The 13,411-nt window shown below is 44.9% G+C and overlaps 1 protein-coding gene across 3 annotated transcripts in view; it reads left to right on the forward strand.

The window, feature by feature from the left end:
* LOC306930103 (uncharacterized protein) overlaps positions 1 to 13,411 on the forward strand; it is a 137,657-nt gene that overhangs the window by 2,632 nt on the left and 121,614 nt on the right. For all 3 annotated transcript variants that reach the window (XM_079510845.1, XM_079510847.1, XM_079510846.1), the window contains exons 2-10: positions 713 to 993; positions 2,792 to 2,833; positions 7,415 to 7,549; positions 9,590 to 9,663; positions 9,762 to 9,834; positions 10,251 to 10,340; positions 10,723 to 10,778; positions 11,380 to 11,500; positions 13,109 to 13,285. In XM_079510845.1, the coding sequence (XP_079366971.1) occupies positions 713 to 993; positions 2,792 to 2,833; positions 7,415 to 7,549; positions 9,590 to 9,663; positions 9,762 to 9,834; positions 10,251 to 10,340; positions 10,723 to 10,778; positions 11,380 to 11,500; positions 13,109 to 13,285 (1,049 nt within the window). The remainder of the gene's footprint in view (positions 1 to 712; positions 994 to 2,791; positions 2,834 to 7,414; positions 7,550 to 9,589; positions 9,664 to 9,761; positions 9,835 to 10,250; positions 10,341 to 10,722; positions 10,779 to 11,379; positions 11,501 to 13,108; positions 13,286 to 13,411) is intronic.

Raw genomic sequence — 13,411 nt, forward strand, 5'->3', positions numbered from 1 at the left:
ATCTCTCTCAGCTAAGGGGTCCCTGCTTCATCTCTCTCAGCTAAGGGGTCCCTGCTTCATCTGTCTCTCTCAGCTAAGGGGGTCCCAGCTGCTTCATCTCACTCTCAGCTAAGGGGGTCCCTGTTTCATCTCTCTCTCTCAAAAGATAAACTACAGAAGACCTTGCAAAATAAACTAATGAGGGTAGTCCTTTATCTCTCCCCAAGAACCCGCATTGGTGCTAACCATTTTCGAGAATTAAATTGGCTCCCAGTTTGACGGCAGAATACAACAACTGAGACTCATTATGGTCTAACAATGCCCAAAATATTTGAAAGACTACTTCCCGTAACGAGTCCCATAGTTTGAACACAAGGGCTAGTGTAGCTGATCTTAAACCACCAAACCTACAAAATAAATAAGGTAGGTATAAGCTCATTTAAATATACAGGGGTGGAGGATTGGAACAAAATCCCAAAGGAAATTAAATTTGCCCAGTCTTTGAACATTTTTTTAAATATCTTGAAAAATTGGTAATTGATAATTCTGTACTGCTCTTTTATGAATTGTATCTTGAATATATCAATCAAATAAATCAAATCAAATCAAAAGCTAAGGGGGCCGGCTGCTTCATCTGTCTCTCAGCTAAGGGGGTCCTATGTTGTATAGTCACTTATTTTAGGGGCTTGTTCTCATGGACCTGCTTTATCTCTCACTAAAACCTGGTCCACAGAAGCAGATGCAGCCCTCTGCCCGGACCCGGGCCAGGGTCAGCAGGGCATCAGCGCCGTTGCCGTCCTGTGGACCTTCGGGAAGTGTCTGTCCGCGCTGCTGCCCGTCTACCTGTGTGGGTACTACCGGGTCAGCACGGGCCTGCTGGTGTGCGGCATGATGGTCTACACGGGGTGGAAGCACGCCCGCGAAGCCAAGGAGCACCGCTGGAGGTCAGCCGTACATCTGGCCAGCAACGAGGAACACACGCTGTCCAAGAACAAGAAGGACCTCCCTGCTTGGGTACGAAATATATTATAATATAATATAATACCTCCCTGCCTAGGTAAGAATTATATATAATATTACAACAAGAAAGACCTTGCTGTATGGGTTAGAACAGTTGGTTTCAACCTTTTTCGTATCAAGGCCCATTAATTATTCTGCTTTTGAGCCACGGACCACCATTCCATGAGATTTATAGCCTTGCAGACCCAAAACTAAAAGAATATCTAGACATTTCCATGCTGTATTGATGTTGGTACCATTAGGAAAGATAACGGGTAAACGTTGATCAAAATAGCAATTCTCCTACATTCTCTTATTTGTGTAGACTTCTTGTAAATTAACTTAAGTAATGCAGATATTTAACAATAATGTAACTCTTGAGAGCGTAAAATGAAACCAAATGGACCCGTAAAATGGACACGTCATTTTACACTCACAAGAGTTAAAGATCTATAAGGGTCCATTTGGACTCTCCATCATTTAGCTGGGGACCACTGGAACACACTCAAGTGGTCCCCGGACCGCTGGTTGAGAACCACTGGGTTAGAACTATACAATATAATATGTAGACAGAATTTTATTGAAAGGATAGCCCCTTGAGATGTAGCATCTCATTTTAGAGGGGGTCCCATACACAGGGAAAAGCATTACATACAGTACAGTGCAGTTACACAAATAGACAGTGCACAATAGACAATACAGACATGTACAGATACAGTTAGCTTGCTCATCCTCTCCCACCCACTCCCCCATACCCCCAACCTTTTCTGGACAAGCATATTGAGAGTACAGTACAGTGACTTGAAACAGGGGTCAGAAGAAAACAGCAGTATGGGCAGTGTTAGTAGCATGCACAGGTTGTTTTGAGGTGTGAGTACAGGGAAGTCCTGAAGCAGCTAGGGGAGGTCACATATCTTATAGAAAGAGGAAGGTTGTTCCAGTCAAATGGAGCTTTGTAATGGAATGATCTACGTCCGGATTCAGAGAATATTCTTCTGGGAATAGCAAAGTAGGGATGTTGAGTATTTCTAAGTGGGTATGGGGATGTACGTATATAGTACCAGTGACTGTTTCAGGTATGGAGGGCAGTTGAAGTGCACACATTTAAAGATGAATTGGTACCAGTGAAGTTGTCTTCTTGCCTTAGGCTGCAGCCAGTCAAGTGAACTGTATAAGGAACAGTGGTGTGTTTGGTATGGGCACCTCAGTACAAATCGGCATAGTGAGTTATTTACCTCCCTGCCTGGGTAAGAACTAGACTTCTACAATGTAATAATTTAAATGTAATCAGCTCATAATGTAGTAAATAAAAATGAGCACATAACGTAATAACAGATTATTCTATCATTCAATAATGTAATAATGTGTTTCATTCAGAACCACACATAGTCGCTCATGATGTAATACAAGTTCATCATGTAATCATGGCCCATATATTGTGGGGAAAAGTCTTACATTGTCATATTTATTGTTGACACATTATTACATTATGAGTTGCTACACATACCTACTGTATGCCAAATCTAAGATTGCAGCATAGGTTTTACAAGTAACTCTCTCTCTCTGGTATCATTACTTTTTTAAAGCTGTTGGAAATAACTATACCACTTTTGTTTGGTGTATTATTTGACCATATTTATAAAGACCTTTAAATGTTTAAAATAAACATTATGTGTCAACTCAGGACAGCATGTTGAGAGAGCATCTAGCCCATTAGCACATACCTCAGTAATTGGGTATTTGGGAGGAAATTATTTTAACGAGCTGGATTTGATCTCCTTGTGCAATCGTTGCTATTTGTTTTTTATTCCAGGTCAACTTTCCAGACGTGGAAAAAGTGGAATGGCTGAATAAGGTAATGTTATATTTATAAATACATTTAGGAATTTATAAAAAAAGTGGAATGGCTGAATAAGGTATTTCAGGTATTTGTCCCACACTGAACTATTTCCTTTAATTGTTCACTTGTTGACTTTTTTCTCTACTGGCATGAAATGAGTAACATACTGTACAAGCTATGCGGCTGTTTCACAGGATCCATAAATATCAGATCAAAAGACCGTTATCTGTTAATAATAATGAGCTGTTTCATATCACGGTCCATAATGTATTCTGCATTTGAGCCACGGACCACCCACCATGTGATGAGATTTAGCCTCTCAGACCCAGATTATGATATAAGGTTCCATTTGGTTACCGACTCTCCCTCATTTAGCTGGGGACCACCTGGAACCCCCTCGAGGACCACTGGTGGTGCCCGGACCACTGGTCTATACATCTGCCATACAGTGGACTTGATGTGGGGTGCATACGTTGGTTAGACATACCAACAGTCTGACAGGCATTAGTCCGACAACCCCATCGCTCACGACATGCACTGCCGGTTAAAACTCACCCGTGGCTCCCTCCCGACATGCATGGCAGGTTAAAACTAACCCGTGCTGCAGGTTAAAACTCACCCGTAGCTTCCAACATGTGTGGCAGATTAAAACTAACCGGTGGCAGGTTAAAACTAGCCTGCAGCTTCCTGTGAGATTAGGTTTAGGGTTGGGTTTTGGGTAGGGTGTCTGTTTGGGCAGGGTGTCTGTTTGGGTAGGGTGTCTGTTTGGGTAGGGTGTCTGTTTGGTCTGACTGTCGGACCAAACAAACTTGATGCTACATCATGCTAACATGCTAAAGGCTAATAACTGGTGTTGGTGGCAGCATAGGCTAGAGCAGCCCCTCCCCCTTGCTTCTATGTTGTGTGTCTGTCTGTCTGTCTGTCTGCATGCTGCAGGCAGGCAGACAGATAGACAGGCAGGCTGCAGTGAGACGCAGGCAGACAGACAGAGCAGGCAGGCTGCAGTGAGACACAGGCAGACAGACAGAGCAGAGAGACAGGCAGGCTGCAGTGAGACTCGGAGAAGACAGACATGCAGAAGGCTGGCACGGTGCCAGCTCAACCCACTCAACATTTCCACTTAGTTGCAGCCAGGCTCGCTTACTCACAGGAAGAGGGGAGTGGCCGCAAGGAGAAAAAAAAGAAAAGACCTTAAATCTAGTCAAACAAATGACCCCCCCCCCACACACACACACACACACACACACACACACACACACACACACACACACACACACACACACAGACACACACTCAGAGCTGGCAGACGGCTTCATTACACTGCAGCACGTTGTAACGTTACACGCAGTTGTTCCTCAGACAAAATAGACCATTTTTACAACATCACGAGTTATTTTCAGCTTGCGACAACGGCACGCAACTTAACCCATTAAGACCTGAGGCCGATTTTACACAATGTCTTCTCAACAGTTTTCTATAAAATGTACAGTGCTATAACGGTGGTACTTTGGTGGTACTTTTCTTGTCAAGAACCCCCAAAATGATATGTATTTGACAGTAACCCCTCCCATCTCATTATGTTGTTCCAGGCAGGGACGCCCAGAAGCAAAGATTTGAGCTAAAAATGTTGGCTTTAAAACACATCTACAAACGCTACGAGCTTGCAGATATGCTGTTTTTTTGAATAGGCAAAGGATAAAATAATGGTTAAAGTGGTCTAAAATGACTCAGATAATGGCTTTTAAGTATAAATCTGGGCTTTAAGACGTTAATGTTTCGAACGAACAGCAAACATCCATTATCACTCATGAGACCCAGAGCAGCTGATAGAACACACAGCCTTTTTGAGGGCTTCCTTTGGGGGTTAAATACTCAGCAGACCGACTGGCGCTCAGCCTCCACACAACTACAGGCGCTTACATGGACAGTGTTGCCATATCTGCTTATTAGCGACTTTGGGCTTGTTTGTGTGTAGTGTAGTTGATTTGAGCTTGTTTCTAAAGTGTAGTTGATTTGGGCTTGTTTCTAGTGTAGTTGATTTGGGCTTGTTTCTAAAGTGTAGTTGCTTATAATATTTGGGCTTGTTACTAAACGTGTAGATGATTATTTCGGCCTGTTTCTAAAGTGTAGATTGTTTGGGTAGTTGATTATTTCAGCTTCCTCCTTAAATGTTTAAACCTATCATGGAGTGAATCAGTCTGGATCCCATGCTAGGTTTAACCAGTGGTTCAAGTCAAAGACCGTGACATAAACATATAATTGTCCGGGTATCACAATGTGAAAAACCTTTGTGCCAGAGAACCACGTGTCAGATTTCTGTTGTTAAAACGTTAAAAAATAATATTTTTCCTCAAGTAAAAAAAAAAAGAGAGAAAAAAAAAAGAAAGGAAAAAAAAAGCAGATCTAGCTACAAGCTCACAGCACATCGCATTGTGGTTTAAAGTGTTCATAATGACCTATAGTTATTTTGGGCTTGGGATTTCATTGACCTGGTTGCTTATATTTCTCTGGCAGTCTGGCAACACGGTCGATGAGTCATTCTCCACACATGCAGCCCTGAGGTTTCAAGCAACTGTTGTTTCTACTGCTTCTGTTTTCCGTGGTGCTAAAAGTACTCAGATGTTTTACTTAAGTAAAAGTAACAATGCTGCAATATAGGACTACTCTGTTACAAGTAAATGTCCGGAAATCTAAATGTACTTGAGTAAAAGTAAAACAAACAAAAAAAAGTGTTGGCATCGAAATGTACTTAAAAGTACCACAAGTTTTCAAAAAATAGTAGCTCTACAAGCTCACAATGCATCGCGATGCAACACATTGTGAGCTAAGCTTGTACTACCTTGTAGATCTGCTATTTTCAAATGGATGGAATGTAATTTAGGGCTAATAAGTGGTGGTTAATGTGTATCACAGTCTACAAAGTAACTATAAACTGACGTTTTCAAATAATTGTAGTGGAGTAAAAGTACAATGTTTGGATCCGAGCTGTATGGAGTAGAAGTAAAAATATTGAAAATATTCCATTAAGGTGCAAATACCTCAGAAATGTACTCAAGTACAGTACTTGAGTAAATGCACTTAGTTACTCTACACCACTGATGAACACACTCTTCATCATTCCCCTAGGAACACAGAGAATCCAGTGTGTTGCTATAGCAACCATCGTATTTAGTAAACAGTGCCATGTTGGTCACTGTTACGTAACAATGTCACCCTGATATATATGGTCCCTGTCCCAGTCCGCTTGTAGGTCTGCTACTTCTGGTGCTTTTATGTAACACTGACACTGTAGTATGACTGTCTTGCGTTGCCAGACTGTTGCCTCTTGCAACGTTCAAATGCTTCCGTCATACAGTCTGGAGAACGGAAGCTCTGATCTGACTGATCGTGAGTTAAGGTGGCCTTACACTAGCCAATAATCGGGCATTTTTGACGCTCGGGCGGTGCCCGACCGCTCAAAGCGCGATCGGGATCGGCCCGATCAACATCAAGAATGTTTGATATTTGCTCTGCCCCGCTCCGATTATCCTGTAGTGTGTGGTGCTATCAGATTTCAGATTGAAAAAAATCGGCTAGTGTAAGGCCACCTTAAGCGATAAAGCGGAAGTGGAGCCTCCTCTCCACTTCCTTTTCGTCTTTTCAGTCGCGCAAATGTATCCTAATATCAAGTCCTGGGGTGTTCAATTCATAAATAGTAACATTATAGCAATGATATTAGGCTCAAGACTCAGGGTTGGTTATTCCTGTTTATTTACAGCGCAAATCCAAGATGGCATCATACACAAAACAAAGTTTAATCCATTAATTAATCACAGGTTAAAGTTTGAATCACAGGTAAAAGGGATATTTTATCAGCTCAGTGGCCTTGTGGCTACAGTGTCCACCCTGAGACTGGGATGTTGGGGTTCGATCCCCGGCCGGGTCATACCAAAAGACCCAGTGCCTCCCTGCTAGGCACTCATCAGCATCAAGGGTTGGACTGGGGGTAAGTCCCTGCGATATACTAGTGTCATGTCCAGGGGGTGTACATGTACATCAAGCTGCCTCGAGACGATCACGCTACAGAAACAGGAGATAGGCTCCTGCCCTATGGGCCTCATGGCTCAGCATGGCTTACTTACTTACAAAAGGGAATAAGTGAATAAGTCTTTTGTCTGTGTGGGGACGACAGTGACGTATCACGGTGACAAAGCACAGGCGTGAACGGCACTTCCGCATACTCCGCATACGTCACCCGAACTGGTGCACAAAGTTGTGCGCTCCATATGGGCACAAATATGTGTGTGTGGAATTCTCCCAAATGTAATAATAGATTATAATACACACCCCATGAAGCCTTGAATTCATTTATTACACACCCAGAGACGAAGAGTTCTTATAATTGGCCGCCCCTTCAGGTGTTAATCATGTTGTTTCTATGTTGTCCAGGTGTTGTCCAGGTGTTAATCATGTTGTTTCCATGTTGTCCAGGTGTTGCCCAGGTGTTAATCATGTTGTTTCCATGTTGTCCAGGTGTTGTCCAGGTGTTAATCATGTTGTTTCCATGTTGTTCAGGTGTTGTCCAGGTGTTAATCATGTTGTTTCCATGTTGTCCAGGTGTTGCAGCAGGTGTGGCCGTTCGTGGGTCAGTATCTGGAGAAGCTACTGGTGGAGACCATCGCCCCGTCCATCAGGGGATCCAGCGCACACCTGCAGACCCTCACCTTCACCAAGGTGGACTTTGGAGACAAGGTGAGATGACCCTGTCCTTCACCCTAACCCCGACCCATGACCCTGACCCCTAACCCCGACCCAAACCCTGACATCACAGGCCACTGTTCTCGGTGTTACCCCACTGTCATGCTTCCTCTGCGCCGCAACTTCCACCACCGTGACCACGCTACTATCTTACATGTTGCTGCATCACTGCTGCTTTCACATGTTGACTTCCACTTCCACCACTTCCGACATCAACAGCCCACATTAACTTTTCGCCGCTGCTCCTTACTGCCTGCACCAAGGCAGGACTTCTTCTTCTTTTATAACCAACGCTGCCCTGTGCGAGACCACAGTGAAGCGACTGCAGCAACTGGAAACATATTATATATCTGCTATGAACGCACTTTCATTCCCCAAGCCTCTAGCCTGGCTTTAGCCACACTGATAAGTAACATGGATTCACTCTCGCTTCCTCCCCGATATCATAGCGAGCGACAACTTTGCAATGTTTGCACGTAACTCGATATCACTTGTCCTCAAACGCGGGTGAAACAGCACAGGCATTGTGGTGGGGGGTGCGTGGGTGCGTTACCGATGGCCATGTCCTTTGACTCCTCACTCCTGCAATCACTCGTGCGTCAAAGCCAAGGACAAAGTTACAATAGCGGATAGCCTACCGCACCGCATGTCATAAAACACAATTCAGAAAAAACAAAAACCTCGCCTCGATTAACTGAATCACAACGTGTCGCACGCGCGTCATTCCAAATCCCTATAGGGCTGCGTAAACACCCACAAACGCCTGCCAGTGTTGTCTGTACTGCAGTGCACGCACTGTCTGCCGCCGCCGCCGGCTGCTGCCATGTCAAAACCAATTTGCGTGTGCCGTGTGTGCGTGCGTGTCTCAGCCACACAGAGATGCATTTATGTGAGTCCCAGGAATACACAGACGCACCCCATGGAATTCTCCACACACCACTTGCCTAATAATAGTATCTTTGTGCCCTTCCCAAGCTCATCCGTTAACAATTCCCTCCCAGACAATAATGTGATCTATACATCGCATTACCCACACTGTACCTAATTTGGTGTTCATATATTAGAACGGGTAAGGACTAGTAACAGTAATTTTCTCCGCGGCTCCGCCGCGTAATAACGAGCACCCGTGTGTGCGTCCTCACAAACACCACAAGTAGCCTCAGGAACAGCTTATTTCCTGTTGCTGTCTCCCTGCTGAACTCTGCCCCTCCTCAATGACACTGAACAATAATACCCCCTTCGGTCCCCCCTTCCTCCTACCCATCTGAACTCTCATGCTCACACCACCATACATACACTATAGCATGTTATGGCTTATGGCTTGTGTGGGTGGGGGTGTATATATATGCATATATATTCATGCATTGCTTATTGTTCCTCTCATACTCCTTATTTATATTTATACTTCATTGCTTATTTTCTATTTATTATACTACTGTACATACTGTACATTCTGTACATTCAACAAAAGTGTATTTACGGCATTACTGTATCGCACTCTGGCTAGACGCCACTATTCATTTCATTGTCAAAGTATTTGTATACGATGTGCAGTGACAATAAATTGAATCTAATCTAATCTAATCTAAAGAGTAGCCGATCTGCATGAGAAAACGCAGCACTCTCGTCGGGAGGGGGGGGGTGGGTCAGCACAAATATATCCGAGTAGGACAACCAAATGGTCAGCTACGTCCCTGGGAATAGACTGAGGATATGTTCTATATGATCCTATAGATGACCATATTCATATTCTACTGTTAGACTGATGATAGGTTCATAGTTTACGTATGGTCCTGACCTAGATGAATGAATGTACAGTATGAATGTACAGTATATGTTTATTCTGTATATTCTACTCTAGACTGTTGATAGGTTCATAGTTTACTGTATGGTCCTGACCTAGATGAATATGTACAGTATATGTTTATTCTGTATATTCTACTCTAGACTGGTTCATAGTTTACTGTATGGTCCTATGATATTTCTAATAAAGGCCTCCATGTATATTGTGTTGTGTTGTGTTGTCCTCTCCAGCCCATGAAGGTGGTTGGGATCAAGGCTCACACAGAGAACGATAAGGGTCAGGTTCTCCTGGACGTGTACATCAGGTGAACAATCTATCCACACTGTATGGATTTATGACGTGTGTCACCGAGTGACGGGACGATATTACTTGTTAACAGGTGTTTTTTATATTGTGTTTCAGTTATGTTGGTAATGTAGAGATCGACGTTGAGGTGAAGAGATATTTCTGCAAGGCAGGAGTCAAAGGGATACAGGTATGACCCTAACCCTACGGGTATGTTTCTAACGAGGTGATGGAATACTGCTATCGTATGTATGACATAGGAAATGTTTGCCTATGATGTCATTACATATTTGACTTTGACTTCTTTATTGATAATAAAACATCATGTCAACTAATTGCATACATTGTCACTCCACTCCTCTCAGGTCTGAATGGGTTAAGTGTACTTTGTGTCTGTGTCTCTGCAGCTGCATGGGATGATTTGTGTGTGTGTGTGTGTGTGTGTGTGTGTGTGTGTGTGTGTGTGTGTGTGTGTGTGTGTGTGTGTGTGTGTGTGTGTGTGTGTGTGTGTGTGTGTGTGTGTGTGTGTGTGTGTGTGTGTGTGTGTGTGTGTGTGTGTGTGTGCGCACGGGATGATGATGGGATGATGTTTTACTCTGTCTGCAGCTTCATGGGATGATGCGGGTGATTCTGGAGCCTCTGATTGGAGATGTGCCAATAGTGGGTGCGGTCACCATGTTCTTCATCCGCAGGCCGGTAAGTAGTGGAAAGTAACTAAGTACATTTACTCGAGTTTGACGTATTTTTAATTGACTGCAGTATTTCCAGTTTTCAGTACTTTGACGTCTGCTCCATTGCATCTAAGAGGAAACCTTTTTACTCCACTACAATTATTTGAAAACTTCAGATACTCTGGCTATTTGAAAATAGCCGATCTTTGTAGATCGGGTATTTTCCAAGGATTGTATACACGTGGAAACTTGTAAACTGACACAGATGCTTTCCAGGTCATAATGGAAGCTATTGATTTCACTGCTCGTCCGTCGGACTGATCGATAATGCTGCGTGCTCAAAGATCTAAGCATGCAGTGACGCATATCGATCGATCTTTCTCTGTCTCCTTGTCTCTTCTTCCCAGAAACTGGACATCAACTGGACCGGCCTCACTAATCTGTTGGATATTCCTGGACTCAAGTGAGTTGTGAAACCAAACGCTTCACTTATTGATGCAACCGTGTGCTCATAATCAACTCCGTCTCTCCTCCTAAAAAGGCATATTGTGACAAAAACGTGACCAAACGTCAAAAAGTGACTGGAAGGAGGGGGGCCAAATAAGACACATTTTGACGTCTGGAGAATATGAGTTACGATTATGTCCCTTTCGTGACATAACTCAAACGGATAACTCGAACGTCGATTTCCCAGTTTTCTTTTTGGCAGACCATCTTGGGTTTGAGAACTGCACTGTTTGACTGGAAGGGAAGGGTACTTCCTTAAGTCACAGTCAAAATATGACATGACACCGTCTCGTGGGGAGTGAGACGGTGTTGTCATAATACTATTTTCAGTCTTTCATTCAAACCTAGTTAGTTTCATTCAAACCTAGTTAGTTTCCTGCACTTTGGGCGAGGAGTTAAAAATGGACTGATCAATAAAAAAATAACACATTGAGTCTCATTTCCTCACAAGGATCAATAAAGTGTAATGGATCTCTCTGTGGTGATGATGTCACTTCCTCTTCTTCAGCATCATGTCTGACAGTAGTAATATTTATTATAATTTATTTTAATTTCAGCATCATGTCTGACAGTGTGATCATGGACGCCATCGCCTCCTTCCTGGTCCTGCCCAATCGCCTGACGGTCCCACTGGTTCCAGACCTGCATGTGGCACAGCTACGCTTCCCTCTGCCCAGAGTGAGTGGGCACCACATTACATAGACACTGTGCCTAGGGTGAGAGTGGGCACCACATTACATAGACACTGTGCCTAGGGTGAGAGTGGGCACCACATTACATAGACACCGTGCCCAGGGTGAGAGTGGGCACCACATTACATAGACACTGTGCCCAGGGTGAGAGTGGGCACCACATTACATAGACACTGTGCCCAGGGTGAGAGTGGGCACCACATTACATAGACACTGTGCCCAGGGTGAGAGTGGGCACCACATTACATAGACACTGTGCCTAGGGTGAGAGTGGGCACCACATTACATAGACACTGTGCCCAGGGTGAGAGTGGGCACCACATTACATAGACACTGTGCCCAGGGTGAGAGTGGGCACCACATTACATAGACACTGTGCCTAGGGTGAGTGGGCACCACATTACATAGACACTGTGCCCAGGGTGAGAGTGGGCACCACATTACATAGACACTGTGCCCAGGGTGAGAGTGGGCACCACATTACATAGACACTGTGCCCAGGGTGAGAGTGGGCACCACATTACATAGACACTGTGCCTAGGGTGAGAGTGGGCACCACATTACATAGACACTGTGCCCAGAGTGAGAGTGGGCACCACATTACATAGACACTGTGCCCAGGGTGAGAGTGGGCACCACATTACATAGACACTGTGCCTAGGGTGAGTGGGCACCACATTACATAGACACTGTGCCCAGGGTGAGAGTGGGCACCACATTACATAGACACTGTGCCCAGGGTGAGAGTGGGCACCACATTACATAGACACTGTGCCCAGGGTGAGAGTGGGCACCACATTACATAGACACTGTGCCTAGGGTGAGAGTGGGCACCACATTACATAGACACTGTGCCCAGAGTGAGAGTGGGCACCACATTACATAGACACTGTGCCCAGGGTGAGAGTGGGCACCACATTACATAGACACTGTGCCCAGAGTGAGAGTGGGCACCACATTACATAGACACTGTGCCCAGAGTGAGTGGGCACCACATTACATAGACACTGTGCCCAGAGTGAGAGTGGGCACCACATTACATAGACACTGTGCCTAGGGTGAGTGGGCACCACATTACATAGACACTGTGCCCATAGTGAGAGTGGGCACCACATTACATAGACACTGTGCCTAGGGTGAGAGTGGGCACCACATTACATAGACACTGTGCCCATAGTGAGAGTGGGCACCACATTACATAAGAGCGTTGTCCAGGGTGTTTTAGAGAAGGGAAAAGAGTCTAGGACGTGTGGAGCGTTGTCCAGGGTGTTTTAGGGAGGGATGTGTGGAGCGTTGTCCAGGGTGTTTTAGGGAGGGATGTGTGGAGCGTTGTCCAGGGTGTTTTAGAGAAGGAAGAGAGTCTAAATACACAAGTGCCCCCTATTCCCTAGTTTTAGGATTTTTATATTGCTATGTTTGTCTCCCCTTCTCTCCGTCTCTCTCTCTCTCTTCCTCTCTCTTTCTCCCTCTCTCTCTTTCTCTTTCTCTCCCCTCTCTCCGCCCTTCCCCCCCCCCCCCCCACCCCCCCTCTCTCTCTCTCTCTCTCTCTCTCTCTCTCTCTCTCTCTCTCTCTCTCCCCCCCCCCCCCTCTCAGGGTGTGGTGCGTATCCACCTGGTAGAAGCGTCAGATCTTCCCTCTAAGGACAACTACGTCAGAGGGATGCTGGGTGGAATGTCTGACCCGTACGCTCTGCTGAGAGTCGGACCGCAGACCTTCACCTCCAAGACCGTCGACAACACACTCAGCCCCGCGTGGGGAGAGATATACGAGGTATTTACTGTACTATTTACTGTACGTACTGTACTATTTACTGTACGACGACACGCTGAGCCCCGCGTGGGGAGAGAGATCTACGAGGTGAGGATATACTGTACTTTACCGTACTGTATTTACTGT

This window comes from Electrona antarctica, assembly GCF_951216825.1.
Source record: "Electrona antarctica genome assembly, chromosome: 9".
In the NCBI taxonomy this organism is placed as follows: domain Eukaryota; kingdom Metazoa; phylum Chordata; class Actinopteri; order Myctophiformes; family Myctophidae; genus Electrona; species Electrona antarctica.